This window comes from Notothenia coriiceps, unplaced genomic scaffold, assembly GCF_000735185.1.
Source record: "Notothenia coriiceps isolate Sejong01 unplaced genomic scaffold, NC01 NC01_scaffold00011603, whole genome shotgun sequence".
NCBI classification, from domain to species: Eukaryota; Metazoa; Chordata; class Actinopteri; order Perciformes; family Nototheniidae; genus Notothenia; species Notothenia coriiceps.
The window spans coordinates 224,442-243,645 of NW_011344304.1; the positions used below are offsets into that span (position 1 = coordinate 224,442).

The 19,204-nt window shown below is 41.6% G+C and overlaps 1 protein-coding gene across 1 annotated transcript in view; it reads right to left on the bottom strand.

Moving 5' to 3' along the window:
• Nucleotides 1–12,072, bottom strand: part of LOC104946861 (rho GTPase-activating protein 23) — a 55,082-nt gene extending 43,010 nt beyond the window's left edge. The window contains exon 1 of the mRNA XM_010772757.1: nt 11,583–12,072. Coding sequence (XP_010771059.1) covers nt 11,583–11,636 — 54 coding nt within the window. The 5' untranslated portion in view covers nt 11,637–12,072. The remainder of the gene's footprint in view (nt 1–11,582) is intronic.
• Between the last annotated feature and the right edge of the window lie 7,132 nt (nt 12,073–19,204).

Genomic DNA, 19,204 nt, shown 5'->3' on the forward strand with positions numbered 1-19,204 from the left:
CGGAGATACGACCTGCTCCTATGAATGTTCATACATTGCAAAGACTGACTGACAATTGATGTGCTGGCGGTAACACATTTTTTAAAACGATATGCTGTTTTACCATTATGTAAACATTTGAGTGAAAGTAGTCAGACCTGTACCAAAGCCCGATTTTTGCATGTATTGAATGATAAACCATGTTTATATTTCATATACACCAAAAGAGGGCTTGTTTTACTTTCTAGTTCAAACTATTTATTTAACCATGTCTGATACCTTTTTAATTACAGGACGTCTCCTTATGAAGAAACATTCCATAGCTTGAATGGTGGAGGTTCTACATATTTATGTCTCCTCATTAGCAGTAAGTACAATGGTCATCTTACTATTTAATTCATGGGTGTTTAACATTTAAACAAAGGATCAAGGTTTATCTTAAAGATTAACAGTAATGTTGGTTACAGTAAAGTTATTAACTCGTATATCTATAGGCCTACTGATTGTCATTTTTTGTTTAATATTTTTGTTTGTTTCATTTTCAGTTACATGTGGAAGTGTAAACTCTGTGCTGCAGAGGAAACCTCAATATTTCAGCTATTGAAGGACTACAGGTTAAAACATGGCCACTTTGGCCGCAGACACCCTTATCCACGCACATATTCTAAATGCCCATACGCAATTTTAAACTTGGAATGCCCTTCAAAGTCATCTATCTAGATCACATTTTGATCAAACATCACAAAAATCTTTAAATGTAACAACATTTACTTGCCATCATTGTTCTTGTAGTGGAATTGAGAGTTTTTCGTTCATGTTAACAACCATCTCAAAATACACGAAACCATCTGTTGTGTGTTTGAAAGTTGTTCCTTTTCAACAAATATTTACGGAACATATCAATCACACAAAACAGAAAGCACAAGAAACATACATAAAACAATTTCAAAGCTGGAATTATGGAAAATGGAATGGCAGATTTGTCGAGTTGTACATTGGGAGAGTGATGAGATACTTCACAATGATGAACTTGAAGTTGGTGCATTGGTCCAAATGTCAGAGAACTTGCATAAAATTATAGAACAGAAACTGTCATTTGTTTTATTAAAACTTGGAAACTGTTTCCATGTACCAGGCTCTGCCATTGATGAGCTGCTAAACGAGTTGCACTATTTGATTAGTTCTTCTCTGGTGCCAGTATCCAACGACATTCTAGTTTATTTCTTCAGTAACCATAGCTTGCAAGTTGACCAATTATTATTTTTATTTTGGCTCCTCTCCAACTTTGCCCTTTTTTGTATTTTGTTTGTGTTTATTTACTTTTTACCGTTTGCTTTTAACATGGTTCGCAACATGCAAGCCGACCGCACCAACTCTGCTATACAATATAGCAGAGAGGGACTTCTTCACATCAAAAACTTTCTGGACAATAACTCCAGAGACCTCAGCTGAGCATTTGTATTCCTTATCACAACTGAAATAAATCAGTGTTATTATAACCTTATTGCCTGGACCGACTCCTTGCTTCGCAGAGGAATTTTGAACATGACAATTCCGAGACAAGACCAAGACCGTTAAAAAGTGGTCTCGAGAACGGTCTCGAGTACTACAACACTAGCAGTCAGTCTTCTAACTTTGGGCCAGCCTGGTGTGTGTTCTGTCCACAGCAGAGCCTCTTCTTCAGTGTGTGTGATTGTGATGTTTTTTGTGTGTGAGATAACAACTTTTTAAGACAACGGACACAAGACAATTCTTTTTTGGTAAGAGACAAAAATGGCAGTTAGATTTTTTATTAGAGGAGAAAATAGCATCTGTGCCTGGAGTTCCTTTTATAATAACTTCTCAATTATGTAAGACTTATATCAGAGATAGAAACACTTTAAATAAACTGATTACATGCTAAATATAATACTTTCTACATACTGTAAATTTTACTTCCCCCCCAAGCAGTTTGCTGTATACAATTAGATTTCAAACCCTTCTTTACAGTATGTCTGTCAGGTGATTGATACCGAGCACAGAGGAACATTATGCAGGGCTGATATGAAAAAATTAAACATGGCTCAGGAAATAAGGATGGAATAAACTCTCTTCACAGTGATGGATTATCTCAATCTGTTGAAGCTGATTTCCATGCTGAACAAGTCTATGAACAGCAGCAAACAAACAGTATCTCCACCTGACTGCCTGTGATGTTCTGTATGCAACATTTCAACTCTTTTAGTTTACTTGTTCCTCCATGTTTTACTTGTTTGCATTCTCACGCAAGTTTAATAATGCCAAAAGTTGTTAAGATAATTTACTGGGTCTACAGCTGTTGGGTATTACAGCTGTCAGGCAAGTTGCAAGGTCCAAAAAATGTGCACACATACACAAATACAGATCTCTGAGCCTTTGACTTATGGATTTCTGTCCTTAATAGTATTTCAATTTTTTTGTATAATACATTATCCTCCATCCATGGCTTAAAGTTAAAGAGGTAAACAGAAAGCCCAGCTCAGCTACTCACACACAGACAAAAATACACATCTCTGAATCGGGTGCCCTTTGAGTCCTCCAAGCTTACTTCAAAAATGATAAATGAAAGGAAACTACAAAATATTTTAAAGCAATGAATTAATGAAACAGGTTGTTTTGCATTACAATGTAAAACTATATATTTGTATGACCTCACTAAGCATCATTACATATTCATTGAATATTAAACAAATCTAAATTGCCAATCATCCCAAAATGTTGTTGCTAATATAATCATATGCTTGTCAACTTTAACTGAAAAATACATGAATTATCTATGAAATTGCAATATTGATTCACGTCCCCCAGTTTGTTTGAACCCTGTCACGCCATACAATTTACCCCCTTGTTTAAAATAATGGATTAGTCCATGTGATATCTGCATTGAGTTCTGATGAACTAAAGAGCAGATCGCGTTCACACCGGAATAAGTCCCTGAGGGAGGATTAGGCAAATTAAGCTGCTGACGTCAGTTCTTCTTCTTCTGCTTTGGGTTTACTGGCAGGCCGCAAACAACTTCAAGGCGTATACTGCCACCCGAAGTCCCCGGCCGGAAGTCCCCGGAGTTGGGGACTAGCTTCAGTAGAAGATGCTGGGACTCCCAACAGCTTCTACTGAAGCCTTCCGAGTAAATCGCCAGAACGCCGACACCTCCTCATCTCCACCGCTCCCATGTTTTGTTTTGTGTTGCCATAAGTTAGTCTCTCTCAGTTGGTGCACTGGGATAATGCTAATGATGCTAATGCCAGCAAATACAATGGCGGCTTCACAAAACTTTTCCGAGTTTTACGGGGCGTGGTTTGCAATCCGCCCAGCCAATCAGAAATGGGAACCTTTTTCTCCCATGAAAGTCCCTGCTCTCTAGCAGGGACTAAAAAAGGGGTGAACAGGTTCTCATGAACTTAGTTCTAGTTCCAGATTTTTTTGGTGTGAACTCAGCATTTCAAGAACTATCGGAACTACACTGGCCATTGTACTCCGGTGTGAAAGCGCCTATTGGCGTCAGAAAAGTATTTTGAAGAAAAGGCGGCAAAGAAAACCAAGTGTCAGAATCTTTTCTTACCAATATTTAATTTTTGTATTGTCAGATTAAGATTGTCAAGCTAAACATTTCGACTATGTTATATTAATTAATAATAGTAACAAATTGTTTAGTAAAAGATAAACGATAGTTTTGCAAAAATATCACAATTTTATAATGTTCTTAAATTCCATGTGGTGCTATATCTTAGCTAAACAAGGTCTCACTACTTTTTGTCAAAAACTTCAAACCTGTCACATTCATCAAGACTTTAATGTTTACTGTCTGTAATCATTCTTACAAGGGACATCTGATTATGAAGGTTCAACAAGAATTAACTTGAATATCTTTTCAAATCATATTCTCACAGAGTCCAAGTTGTCTCCCAGTTTTCCTTAACTAGGTCCAAAACACCCCGGGGCTTCTGTTATGCTTTGTCCGTTATTCTCGTGTCCAGGAGAGAAGCTTTTAAAAAAGGAGACAAATTGAGTCTCTGAGAAGGTTCAAATGGGTACTTTAATTAAAAGAAGCGTGGTAATGTTACAAGCAGAATATTGTTCAGGTGAGAAAAACAGCTGTGTTCTCAGGCCCTCGAGAGCGAAGGAAGAGACACAGAAACCCTCCTACAGCTGTTTAGTATCCTCTGCTGGCTCCTCCCCGTGGGCCGGTTGGCGCTGCTGGGGGCCAGCCCTCCAGGTCTTTAATGTCTGTTGTTGCGCATAACAGAGGATTTCGACATTGTACATTCATTATATAACTAAACACGCCTCTTCTCCTCCTAATCTCTTTCATGACTTTGATCTAAATACATTTTAAACGCTGTAATCTATTGTTACGGCTGCTGTTTCTGCCTGCTCGGTAACCTGTCTGGGATTGTTTGCAGCTGTGTGTGTGATTATGTAAATGAGCTGTGTGGTTGCCCCAACGTCATTGGCTGTCATCTCCTGGTCCACTTCCGAGGACACTGATTGGAGCACGCCGGGCCCGACGTTCTCCAATCCCTGTGCAAGCCCAGCGCACACCTGCTGGAGAGGACTACAAAGCCTGGGGACAATTATCACTCAGGAGGCTCTGCTGCGATCAGACGCCTCATACCTTTTGCTCTTGTGTCATGGACACTACAGATTGTGTTTGGTGTGACATATGTGTTTAGTGACGAGTGTCAACATATGTGTTTAGTGACAAGTGTCAACGTATGTGCTTAGTGTCGAGTGTCAACATATGTGTTCAGTGTCGAGTGACAACTTATGTGCTTAGTGACGAGTGTCGAGAGATGTGCTTAGTGTTGAGTGTGGATATATGTGTTTAGCGTAGTGTGCTTAGTTTCCCTCCTTCAGCTGTGTTTTCTTACAGCTTCCCTTCCTTAGACTGTACCACTTTGACGGTGAGGGTTATTTTGGTTATTAGCTATATTTCTTTGTATTTAAGTAGGCTCCATTTTCAGAGTCCTCCTTTTGTTAATTATATATTATAATTATTACCAATTCCAATCTGGTGTATGTTGCTTTCCTCTTCCCCTAGTCGGGACGTAACACTGGTCGTGCTAATGTTGTCTTGTGTTCACTGCATGTGTGTTCTGTGTTCACCTCTGCATGTGTGTTTAGTGCCGTGTGTCTGGCAAATAAAGTCAAAACCCCCCTCAAAAGTTACGGTTTATTTCATTTTAAGGATGAGCACCAAGCAACATCTCCAGGTGCTCCTTTGAGAACCAGGGCAAAAAAGTTATGTGCACCCCTGGTTATGTAGCTTTTTCTGCATGTAAACGGTCTGAAAAGTCACAAACCCTCAAAGTACACCCTGTAGCGAGTACAACTCTAACACAGAAAAGACCTGTCTGTGCTGCCCCAGAACACCTCGTTGGAGATTCTTCTTTTTCAATTTTTTTCTTCCGGGGCAGGTTGACGTCACTCTGGACCAAATGGACCAATCCGCGCGTGTACACACACACACCCACGCACGCACGCACACACGCACGCACGCACGCCAGCCAGCCAGCCAGCCAGCACCGCAGAGCTCCGCACACACACTCACTCAGCCTGAGCTGTGAGTGTGCGGAGCTCCGCAGGAGTGAGTGAGTGCTCCTCTCAGACCCTAGTGACCCCACGCAGCAACCAGGAAACGACACCAGTAATCCAGCTCACACTGTCCGCTCCTCGAGCCTCAAAGGGCGGAGCAGCGAGCCCCGCAACGTCCCGCCAACACGGCACCCAGACCCCACCCAGCATTCTCATCTGTTTGTCATTACTGGTGTCTTTTTCAGGTTGCTAACAAACGCCGTTGTAAAACATAACCACTGACGTTCCGCTGTAACGGTGGTGGACTCATCAGAACAGAGTGGGCGAGCTGACCAATCAGAGCACAGTGGGCTCATAGGGAGGGGGGGGCAGGAGCTCCAACAAGCCGTTTAGGACAGAGAGTGAATAAACATACTATACAGAGATGCTGTATGAGAAACCAATGTGATTTTGGAACATTGATCAATGTACGGTAAATCTGTTCTAGTAGACCTCAACAATGATCAGTAGAAATGGCCAGGTCATGGGACCTTTAAAGTAGTCAAAAGTACTGTATAGCATAATATTTAATAAAACAACATATATGTTTTATGCACATGAAACAAAAGACTTGACCTTTATAACCCATCAGTTTAACATCCGAGATCAGCATGTCAGTAAACACACGCCTGTGCCACGACAGCAGGGAGAAATTTGGCAGCTGTCCCACAAGAGGATTGTTCGTCTTCACTTTCCATTGCGTCTTTGTGTTTTGGCTGTCACACGGGCATCATTCTCCCCCCCTGACTCATCAGGATTCACTATATTTTGTTATCTTCTTCCCTTTTTTCCCTCCGTACCCCCTCTTTCTCTGTCTCTCACATTCCAGTGCAGTCCCTGCTGTTCGTAAAAAGCCTGAAAAGCTGATTGGAGTGAGACACAGTGCAGCATTCAGCTTTCTGCACACATTCTTATCGTCCGGGGCCTCTTTGCAAAAATGTAAACACGATGAGAACTCTGAGAAAAAATGTCCATATCTAGACACGAGAAAGACAAAATAAGATGCAGGATTAGATCCTCTGAATGGAGATCAGCTAAACGGCCCCTGCTTAACCCTGTGGACCCTGACGCACACAGTGACAGGGTCCCCTTCTGCCTCTTTAGCCTATTTACTGGGGGCCAAGTGTGTGACGAGGGGGGGCCCTCACCTCTGAACCTTGACCCTGATTCAAACCCCTTCTGGCTGCCTTCAGGCCGATCACGCAGACAGATACAGACTCAAGTCTGCATTTCAGAACAAGACCATACCTGCTCCTCTCTCCTGCTTTGTGCAGAGCATCACACAACACAAAGCCCCTCACATATCATGTGTTCCTGTACAGGAACAACACACGTCGACAGCATCTCTGCAGGCACACATATACAAAGAGGCACTGACGCAGACCAGACCATCAACAGGCTGAATCTAATTAACCCTCATCTGTTTCTGAGAGAGGCTTTGTTTCACAACAAACCTCCCAGTGCCTGCGAGTCAGACGCCACATGAAACACATCCAGCCGAGATACAGAGGACCAGTGCTGCCTGCACCACAAGAGGAGGACTGTGATCTGACTCGTCTATAGACAGGAACACTCAAAGTGCCGCTAATATGTTGAAAAGAAGGAAAACCGAGACATCAAAATAAATAAAAAGTATAGGGGAAAGGAAAATGCCAGTCACAACATTTACATTTTTATATCAATTACTCACCCTGTGATGCTTAGAATGATTGGCTTCACAGTGAACTAAAACCTTACAACTACTACTACTTGTATTGCCATATTAATCTCTGGCCTCCTTTTATTTGACATAAAATGGTATTAGATCAGTAATGGGCATCAGCAGATAACGGTAAGTGAAGGTAAACAAAAAGTAATAAACGTCATCAACACATCAACGGGACAGCTCCGTATGAGTACACATGCTGTGTAGCCAAGCTATTCCAAAACAGAACTTTAAAATCTAGGCAGGATCCCAAAGTTTTAAGAGATAACGAATATGCCGGGCTGCATTTTTAGAAGTAAAAGCTTATGCACAAGAGATCTTAAACATTTAATGTCATTGAGTCTTACAGAGCCAGAGACCAACTGAAGAGAGATCAATAAAGAACCATTAGCAACAGAAACATGCCTGCTTGCTTTGCAGAGCGGCAGCCGCTCCCCTCTTGCCACAGTAAACAAGGTCAATGATGACTGATGTCCTTCGCCCGCTATTCACCCGCTGCACGCTGTTTGTAAAGCATCAAGGACGACTTCATACAAACAATAAAGAGAGAAGGACAAATCAGACACTTCATGGAGCTGGTTCTCCAGTTTGATCTCCAAAACAGAAAGCATCTTTGTGTTTTTGTAACTCTGACCCGTGAAGTGTGATGTAAACATACTGGAGTGCCTAAATCTGTGAACACCTGTGCTTGGCCGTGCGTGTGATATAAGTGTGTCAACACACACACTCTCCAGGTTAATGATTGTGGATGTGAGGTTTGAGCGGTGGTGCAGCTGTCGTCTTGAGGAGTGGAGGAATGCAGCAGGGGTGACGGTGTCGAGGTGGGAGAGTGGAGGTGGAACGGTGTGAGAGACGTTTAAATGCATTAACGGACTACTGCAGGGACTCTGTAACACACACACACACACACACTTTACTGTTGTGATTTTTGTGTTTGCGGTTGAGCTCCACCCAATGCACTCAAAAAAAGACAGTGTGTGTGTGCACCAAATGCCTGTCATGTTTTGGGAATGCTGCTCGTTTAACCCTGTGAAATACTAAATTGCGTGTGCTTGTACTATTGGGGTTTTCAGGGTTGTGAGCAATCCTGTCCCACAATGCAATGCAAACCGGGCTGGCTTTTTTTGGCTTGAAATTTGGCAAAATTGAAAAAGTGAGTAACTTTAGTTGTTACACAACTTCTGCATCATATCTGTTAGAACACAATGGATTATAATAATGACTTTCTCACTAAATCAGAATCAAGATGCTCATTGTGGTCTAAGAAAGGAGTAATTGTTTATGAATTAGTTTCTTGAATAAATTCAACGGGTTAAATTATGTTGCTTCACATGAGAAACTGAGTATGAGCAAAACATGAAAAGCGAAATCAGAATATTGTGTAACATGATTTTTTTATTTTTTTTTTTGTACTGCCAATTGCCTTATAACTAACTAGATTCATCCTGTACCCCTCAGGTTCAGACCCCTCACTCACTTGTATACAGCATGGAGTCACATAAATTCCCAGCGTTGCAGTATTGTCTGTGCTATGTGCCAACCAGGCAGTGAAACCATCTGCTAATGATCACAGTAAGGTTCTCCTCTGCAGCATCATACAGCCACTTACAGTTAATGTTGCCTTTGAAAAGGAGCTGATCCTGGACCTGCTGACTTTGAGGGGGCCTCTGGTCTCAGCTTTGAGAACTTTCTGAGGTGGTTGTCCTGAGATCAGCTGGCGCTCAGATCGGACTAAAAGCCTAAAACTAATCAAATCAAATCAAGTTTTAATTATATAGCACATTTTAAAAACGATTTTTGGTCGAGCTAAAGTGCTGTACATGTAATAATTACCTTACAGTAAGGACACTATACAGCAAATACAACAGCACAGTTTGTGCAGAATATCAGTATGAGAAAACGACACCCTCTGACCTTAGACCCTCACATCGTACAAGGAAAAACTTCCAGAGGAAAAACCACAGTTTAAAAAAAAAAAAAAAAAAAAACTAAACTAAAGCCTCTGTCTGAAGCTCGGGTGTTTTACTGTAAGGAAGCTATTAGCAGGTTTAACCTCAGTGTATAGACACTCCTCAGTGCCTGAGAGACAGGCTTTTTCTTGCAACACCGTAAATGTATCAATATAATTTACGGAGATGTCCTACTATTTTTCTCTGTTATCTATCATACTAAATATGGATACCTGAAGGTTTGGAATGATAAATACATTACTTTGTTTTGTTTTTTACTATTTAATAAAATGTTATTAACCAAAGGAATAATCCCGAAAACAGATAAGATAAGTAGATAATGGTAAAGGAGCATTAGTCATCAATAGCGAGCATGTCATGTTTGTTTGCACTCAGGGGACGGCAGGATGATGCTGCATTAGTCTGCAGAATCAGAGGGAAATACGTGCCACACAGACAAAAGAGGGGCTTAAATAACATCGACCGGCTTGCTCAAGATTTTTCATAAAAGCGCTCTCATGTTTCCCATCATCCATATACTCCAGCATCACGTGACACAATGCAGCAATAGACATAAAGCTGGTCCTGCCCTCTGCCCCGCCTGCCTCTATTGATCTCACCCACAAATCCTGCACTGCTACATTAGCGCAGGCCTGCTAACAACATTGAACTACTCCCACTGGACATCATCATAACTGCTAGACACTCTCAGGCCTTCCTCTCTCTGCTGCTCAGAAGCTTAACTAACACACAAAATGTATTTCATGCCTTATTTACAGTGTCATTTTGCATCTCTCTGGCTTTTTCGCTTATCTGCAGAACAATAAAACAGCCATCAAGAACTCCTCTGTGTGGCCAAAGACAAGCGAGACATCCAGAGAGAGGAAGCTACATGAAAGCTGGGTGTTGGCTGAGACATGATGTCAAAGGTCAGGCATGAAAGAGAGATAAGCGAAGTGGGGTCAGCATAGAAGTCTGTGTAAAAGGAGACACTACTACTAGTAACAGTTTAGAGAGTCATACTAGTGGATTTGAGAAACTTTGAAATGCTGTTTAATTACTTTTTATTCATTAAGGCGACAGTTTTTAACTACAAAACGTGCAAATGGAAAAGTGAATTTAACGAGTTTAAAGGAAATGTTACCAGAGGGGTTAAATTAAAGTGTGACCACTGAAGAGGAAGCTTTATCCCTTGCTGGAGGGGATATACACTCAAACACAACAGATGAAAAGGGAGCAACGGTAGTGGAAAACTGGGGAAACAATCTACACATTTTCTAACCGTCAGTTAAATATTGAAGAGTGACAATCGAGGACGATAAGAGCAACACTGAAAGACACAGTGGCAAGAGTAAAGGACCAAAGGAAATATCTCAGCAACTCCCTGACACAACCACATCACACATGGAGCCTCAGGGGTACACACACACACACACACACACACACACACACACACACACACACACACACACACACACACACACACACACACACACACACACACACACACACACACACACACACATTCCTGAGGTCAGCATAATATGTATTAGGCTATTTAATGTACCTGACTCGTTCAATCGACTTTTAGATAATCAGACACAATAAACATATGAAAACCAGGTGTATCCATCATTTTTGCTGAATATAAACAGCTGTTAAGATGTGCAAAATCTTTTTTGACTTAAATGGACCAAACCATTGTTGTATGCACAGTTTATGAAGGAGTTTCTTTCTTCTGTTGGCTGTGAAGTCTTGTGATGCTCATTGACTTAAAAGGTCAAACTTCCCCATCTTTTCATCTGCTGTTATATCACCACTTAAGAAACATCCACCCTCCATGTGTAGTACTATTTCATGGCTGGTTTGTGTGAGTATAATAACAGCAAATAGGACAAAGAAGGAGTTGATCTTCATATAGAGCTTATTAACTGACTCATTTGACTTGATTACTAGAAATCAACCGATAGAAACCTATAGCCATCCCTGTTTGGGACGTTCGGGCTCTATTGACAGGCTGTCCGCCTCCATATGCAGCGAGGGGCGGACAAAGAGTGAAGCAACCCGGGCGTTAAATGTGACTCTGGGTCACTTTTGTTAAGCAGTCGCTAAATTCATTCGGTTGCGCACCATTTGCCGTCAACAATAGCGGACAAAAGCTGCAGAAAAACCCTGATCAAACACTTGGTTTCTGTACAGTATGTCACCGAGAGTGTGTGTACACAGTGGCTATGTAAACTAGTGTTAATCCTCTTAGGAAATCACGCTCTCTGACCACTTCAGCCTGTCCAAACACAAAAACGGCCAGGCATGTTAACTTATAATTATAAATATAAAAGTGGCGTCCGTATACTTACGTTGTTTTCAGAGTAGGGTGGTATTCCAACAAGGCAAAAGGCAACTCCATTCATTGGACAGCAGAGACTGTTTGGCTGCAACCAGGAGAGGCAGAGTTGTTGCTGCAAGAGCGGCAACACGAGCAGCTCTGATGGGAACACACCCCGGTCAAACACAAACGTATAGGTTCAACTCTTATCCGGCTTCCTTCCTCCCGAAAAAACCCCACTCTGTTCCCGTTGCTTGGGGCAGTTCAAAGCGCTCACCCCCTCCTCATCTTCTCCTTCTTCCGCCAGACCGCATCAGTTGAACATAAGTAAGCCTGCCTGGAAACTCACTGAAGCAGCGTCAACACACATGGCGGACACCGGAAGTCAAGAGGCGCCCTGCCTTCAAAGTAAATGCGTGGGGGTCTGAATTTCAGGGGAAAAGTGTTTTACATTTCTGTGTTAAGGGGTGGAGTGCAACGTAGTACAACCTTATTATACATCCATGACCATGAGCAGTGGCGGCGCTAGGGGGTGGCTACTTGGGCTCAAGTCCCGGATGTTTTCTGAAAAGCCCCGGATGTTTTTTTTTTTTTAAACGTCTCGGGAGTAATGTGCAGTACCGGAGTCCACCAGAGAGGCAGCCGCTGCGGGACAGTAGCCTGCGTACTGCGTAGCCTTCCCTGCCCTGAAGAAGAAGTGATCCTTCCTAGTGCCTGACTAGTTTTAAACTAATAGTTATGGATATTAGAAAGTTATTTTCATCGAAGCAGGCGCCACAAGCTGCAGCAGCAGCAGCAGTATCGGCAGCTGACAACAATGTCAGCACCAGCAGTGAAGAAATGGATGATGTTTCAGGTGTGTATATAATGGTGATATCTGCACTCTGGCTGACTGAGTAAGAAGTGAAAAAGAGTGATGTAACGTTAATGTTATAGCTAGTACACATGGAGTAACCACACTAAGTATACCATTATGTTAGTATGTATACAGAACATGACAAACAATTATCCTAAGATGTAACGTTAACCCTTCATACCTCAGTCTACTTTTAAGACACTAAAATAACGTATTCCAATTTTTATTTTGTTTTCGCGCGTGGAATTAAATAGGTGTCGGTACCAGATGTGTTCGGGGTACCATATGTGTTCGGGGTCCGTCTCTTACCAGTGACGTCACGACGTAATGACTTCAATGATGTCACGCATTGTGATTGGCTCTACGGTAATTTACCCACGCTGTCTAGAGTATAGAGGGGTTTTTTGATCATTACATTACATTGCATTTAGCTGACGCTTAAGTGCATTCGACCAACAAGATAAAGACTTGAAGAAATACAATAAAACTTGAAGAAAAACAAAGACGAATGAGGAGAAGAACAAGAGAAATCGAAGGTAAGAAGTATATAACGTAATATGGTAGGTAATATGTAATATGTTCAGTGCCGTTGGTACGTTAGTTCAAACAGTAACAACGGANAAAGATACATGATAGGATGTTTGTGTGTGTTGAAGATGTTTAGGGGGAATGAGTATGTGTCCTGTCAAAGAGTCCTCTGTCATGACTCCGAATCATTGATTGGGGGATCTGCCTAAGGACAGAGGGACAGAAACACACACACACACACACATACACTGTGAAGCAACAGATGGAATCAACAAACTGACTTACTACCTGCCCTGGGATCCCGCCCACAAGGGAAACCGAAAACTGTCTAGCTCGCTCAGAAGTGAACTCTGTGTATAAATGTTGTGATCATTTTGTTGCTCGGGGCTCTTGTTTTTGACTTGCCGTTCCTGAGACGTGTCTCACACGGTGGTAGAACCTGAGCCCGGAGTACTCTGCAGAGTGCTTCGTGATTAGGTGATTGGGTGATGTATTGTATGTTTTTGCCATTAAAGCAGATTATTGTTTAACCCTTATCCTGGCTGCTTTGACTTTTCCTTCTTTTGAGAACCCGCTCATATAGGAACGGCGCGAAGCAGAGATTCTGCCCCAACAGTAGGCGGGAGTTGAACTCTGACGTCACTGTCGAGCCGTTAGTGGCCGACTCCGCCTACTAAGGGCTTCTCGACAACTCTGCAGAATCCTATGGGTGACGTCACGGACCCTACGTCCATTTATATATACAGTCTATGAGGGCGCACCGCCCGGTACCGGCGCTGTTGTTATTAGAATCTGGTGCTAGCTGCTCTAATGGATAAGAAGAAGATGTTTCTACAATAATGTGGAGGGAGAGTCCTCTCCAGTCAGACTGAGAGGCTGATAACTACATCTCAGTGAGATAAAGGACTCTTGAGTGTTTAGTGAACTTTAGTCTAAGTTCAAACGTTTTGATCACAATTTATGTAAACACATATATTCAAGGATCTCCTTTTATAATTATTGTGATAAACAGGTTTGAAATCATTTCAAAACTAGAGAGATAAAAAGAAATGCATAAATAAATAAATGTTAAGGTAAAATACGATATGAATGAACAACACAACTCAAATAAGTTACATTCATTTGTTATTGGCTATGGTAGGTTATTGGTTATGTTCACATACTTATTTGATTACATCCACTTGTCTAAGATGACAACAGAGACTTTCGACCCAAAACCAGCTGTTGACTTGTGGATGCAAGCAGCTAATCGCAGACTCAATCCGAGAGAAAGAAGTAGGCCTACATCATCAGCTACCATGTCTGACAGAGAGGAAGACAGTGAGGAGAACAGTCAGGAGGGTAGTGATGACAGCTTGTAGGACTTCACTGGTCGTGCTAATGTTGTCTTGTGTTCACCTCTGCATGTGTGTTCAGTGCCGTGTGTCCGGCAAATAAAGTCAAGACCCCCCTCAAAAGTTACGGTTTATTTCATTTTAAGGATGAGCACCAAGCAACATCTCCAGGTGCTCCTTTGAGAACCAGGGCAAAAAAGTTATGTGCACCCCTGCTTATATGTCTGGAATCTGTGGAATCTCAGCTTGCTAATCGATATCTTGTTTGTAATGGGTATTTTCTGAGTTCTGTACTAAGTGTGTTAGCATTTTTTCGCTCAGGGCTAATTCAGAGCCTTTGTTATTAGCCTTATGTTTCGTTTTGCTAAAAGAGGTTAATAAATATGTTTATCAACTCTGTAGATGAGATGCACAGAATGTTCCTTAAGAGCAGAAAACATTATCAAAGTCGACGAAAGTAAGATGTCCTTTTGCATTCAACCCATATCAGAATTAAAAACCAAAATAATGATTAGTTCTCTTAAAACTTCAACAGCTAAGGACATAGCCGTGGGAACATGTTTCAAATGGGGGGTGCTGTGGGGATGACACCAGGGCCGGTTCAGACCAATTTGCTGTCCTAGGCAAGATTTTAGCTGGCAAGGAAAAACCTCTGCAAAGGACCAATACACTACAAAAAGAGAAACGTATTGACATAGTGGACAGCTTATATAAAAAGGCTTCAAATGTATTTAGTATTGCATGAACATATTTTAATTGGGGGGTGGACTTCACATCCTCTAGGCCTAGGGGGGTCCGCGGGTGCCCCCCCGGGAAGATTTTTTTAACATTTTAAAGTAAAATGCTTCAATCTGGTGCACTTTGAGCGCCCAATTACTAGAGACTGATTTACTGTAGGGGGTACAACTCTAAACACCCGTATGAAAAAGATCGGTTTGCCTTTTATTAATCAAATAAGTATGTGAACATTTCCAATAACCTATAATAGCCAATAACAAATAAATACAGGCTAGCGTATTTTATTTTTGTTGTTCATTTATATCTTATTTTACCAGTTAACATTTATTTATTTATGCATATTTTTAAATCTCTCCAGTTTTAAACGATATTTTTAGTTTACTGTCCTACAGTATACATTGGAATGATTTCAAACCTGTTTTTATTTATCCTAATAATTATAAAGGTGTGCCTTGGAAATATTTGTTTACATAAATTGTGATCAAAACGTTTGAGACCCACTGAGATAACTTAGACTAAAGTGAACTATCTAAACCCTCAGAGTCCTTTACCTCACTGAGCCTCTCAGTCTGACAGGAGAGCTCTCCCTCCACATTATTGTAGAAACAGCTTCTTACATCCGTTAGCGCAGCAGAAGCACACAACAATCCCCGCCGGTTCTCTCTCTCTCTCTCTCTCTCTCTCTCTCTCTCTCTCTCTCTCTCTCTCTCTCACACACACACACACACACACTGGCTGTGAGCTGCGGGTGCCAGATAAGCCAACATCCCCCACTTTCATCACTTACAGCGCCCATCGTACTGGGCAAATGGAAAATGTAACCGGGGTGAAAAGGGTGTTATCTTTACTTAATTATGAATGTTGTTACATCAAGGCTGAACATTTGTTATTTTTGTATTATATTTGTATTTACTCTTGTGGAAGTGCAGATCTCCTGTCCTCCACCAGGGGGTGCTGCAGCACCCTCAGCACCCCTACTTCCCACGGCCCTGCTCAGTCATCCAAGATCTTGTATTCTCCAAGATGTTACACTATCTATAACTATCTATCTCTCTCTCTCTATCTATCTCTCTCTCTCTCTATCTATCTATCGCAGTAGACAAAAGAAGTTGCTATAGCAACACGTCATGTTTACGCTGCATTTTCTATGAGGTAAATATTACCCGCTGGCGGATATGGGTATAAATGGCATTTTATTTGGCAATCTGACTTCCTATTGACAATTTTTAACAACAGAGGGTGCTATATAACACACTTTCAGGAAAAGTCACGGACTGGGAGACTTTAATATGTTATGGAAAAAAAGTGACATACAATCAAAAAAACAGCTGCGGGTAAAGTCTCCCAGTCCGTGACTTTTCCTGAAAGTGTGTTATATAGCACCCTNCGTTGCAGCCCCTTTTTAAGAGATTTGGGTATGGAGGAAAATAGAGAGGGTTGTGTTTTCTGACTCTTGGTGAGTTCCCTGGAACACCGGGGACACATATTCATGTAGTAAAGACGTACAAAGGTGCATTTTGCATGATAGGTCCCCTTTAAATTGTTTTTCCAGTGTGCATGGTCAGCCTTCATCCATACAATTACAACTGAACTAGATTCTCAATTATGTTCAAAGGACTCAATTTCTTTCCCAGATTACATTTTTTTCCATCACAAAGAAAGTGTTCATCCAGCCTGCAGAAGTCCACATATGGAAGAGGTCAGGGCAATTGATGAGTCAACAAATACGAGACAATTATGAGGGATGGTTTGTGTCCAGGCTGCAGACTCTGTGAAGTGAAGCCGATGATTCATTTTGAATTATTTATTATAGGAGGTGTTTCATTATTTAACTTGGGACATTGCATTAAACCTGCATTCTCTCTACTATCCAGCAGGGGGCGACTCTTCAGGTTGCAGACATGACTTAAATTATAGAAGTCTATAGAAAAAGAATAAAAAAAGGACAACTTCTCAACTGTTTTATTTGATCAGTGTTACGTTCCCTCCTAAACTAGGGGTACGAAGGGAAGTAACAAAACACAAAAAGAACCGGGCGAGAGAAAAAGGAGAGGAAACTGAATGCTGAAGCCACAAAGTGAGGTTTTAATTAATAAAGGAAAAGAGGCTCACCAGCCAATTTGCAAAAACAAACTTAAATAACTAAGAACAACTTCCTTCTAAAAGAAAGTGACTAAATTAAACAACACACACAAAGATACACTGGAGCACATCTCCAAACAATTCACAAGAACACAGGCCTCACACAGAGACATGCAGCCAGAGGAGAAGGAGAGAGGCCACTGCAGCCTTCCTCAGGTCCTTTATGGAGGCCCTGATTGGGGATTGGGAGCACCTGGGGGAGAGGCTGCACCTGGAGACAATTAGGGAGAGAGAGAGAGACACACAACACACACAAGCACCAACTGCGTCACGTAAAGATTTTCCTGATGAGTTTATGGTCTCAATCGCAACATACACATCTTTATACTGTAGCCTGCAAGTGGCTGGGAAGAGATTTAATGTCATGATTTACTGTACAGAAAGAACTTGTTTGGTATGTTGAGGAAACCGAAGTGTCTCCTACACTTTTCTTAAAGCGAAGCCACGGGATCTGTTGCTTTTTTGTCATTTTTAAAGTAAACCAGATACATTTTCGCCCAGTTTTGTCATTTCATTAAAGGTGGGGTAGGTACGTTTGAGAAACCGGCTCGAGACACACTTTTTGTTATATTCCATGGAATGCTCTTAACATCCCGATAGCAATGAATATCTGAAGTGCTTTGACAAAAAATCCATAAATAAATGTCATCAGTGGAAGCCGTGGCGCTGTAAAAAGCACGACCAATCATCTGAGCCGGCTCGGCTAAAATAACTGGATGGCCTACCTGCCTGTCAGCCTTCCATCTGTGCACAAACTTATCTCGTGCCCTCATTGGTCATGTGCGCGTTCCTGTGTGTTGGAGGAGGGGCTCTGTAAGGAAGTAGCAGATTTCTTCCAGCTGTGTATTTTCAAATTCTACCGCACTCGAGCTGGTTTCTCCAAAATGACCTACCCCACCTTTAACAGCTGTATTGTTATTTTCAACAACTCTTGTTTACTTCTTTTCTGTTTGATTCAAGACCGTATCCTCAGCCCTGAATATATCATAGTGTGTTTTGTAACAACTCAAAATATTCAGGTCTGAAGCGAAGTGCTTACATCAATACTCTATACTATATTTATTAAAGTCTATTAAGAAATGGAGAGCCTTGAAATCTGTCTCTCTACTTCCTCGTGTTTGCTTTCTCCTGCTTCTCTTGATTCTGTATCCATATGTGACTCAGACGGGACTAAATGACTGATTTATAGCAGTAACAGACATGTTGTTATGGTACCTGTAGAGTCATACAGTGTTGTTGAAAAGTTGTATTAGTCATTTTTAAAGTGATTTAAAACCAGTGACTGTTTCAAAATATATATGATCAGTTTTGGAGTTTCATAAAGTCTTCTAAAGTTGGTGTTTTATGGACTTTCTGTAAATCCTGCGAGTAATAAAAGGATCATTAGTTTCATTACTCTGAAGTCTGAGGCAACATGACTCCTGTCTGGTTCAATAACTATAACCCTCAGACTTTATTTACTCACAGCATTTATGGAGGTACAGTATATGTTTGTAAATCACCCAAAACAATTCAGGCCTACAGCTGAGTGCTACAATCAATAACTCCCCAAATTAATAATCAGCGCTGATGACACTCCATCATAGAGGAGTGACTCTCTCTCTCCTGCCTGATGACAGTGAGAACATTAGGAGGATAATTAAATGTGAAACTCATGCAGCTCTGCTCTGTGTGTGTGTGTGTGTGTGTGTGTGTGTGTGTGTGTGTGTGTGTGTGTGTGTGTGTGTGTGTGTGTGTGTGTGTGTGTGTGTGTTTGTTGTGTGTGTGTGTGTGTGTGTGTGTGTGTGTGTGTGTGTGTGTGTGTGTGTGTGTGTGTGTGTGTGTGTGTGTGTGTGTGTGTGTGTGTGTGTGTGTGTGTGTGTGTGTGTGTGTGCGTGCGTGTGTGATTTCATGGAGGCCCTTCACAGTAGACAAGTGTTTTCTGAAGGGGAGATTTCTGCTTCAGTTGTTGCTGCTTTTATGAAAATGTGATAATGTATCAGTGAGACAGATAATCATTCCTCTAGTGCAGAATAGAGATAGGTAGATAGATAGATGGATAGATGGATGGATAGA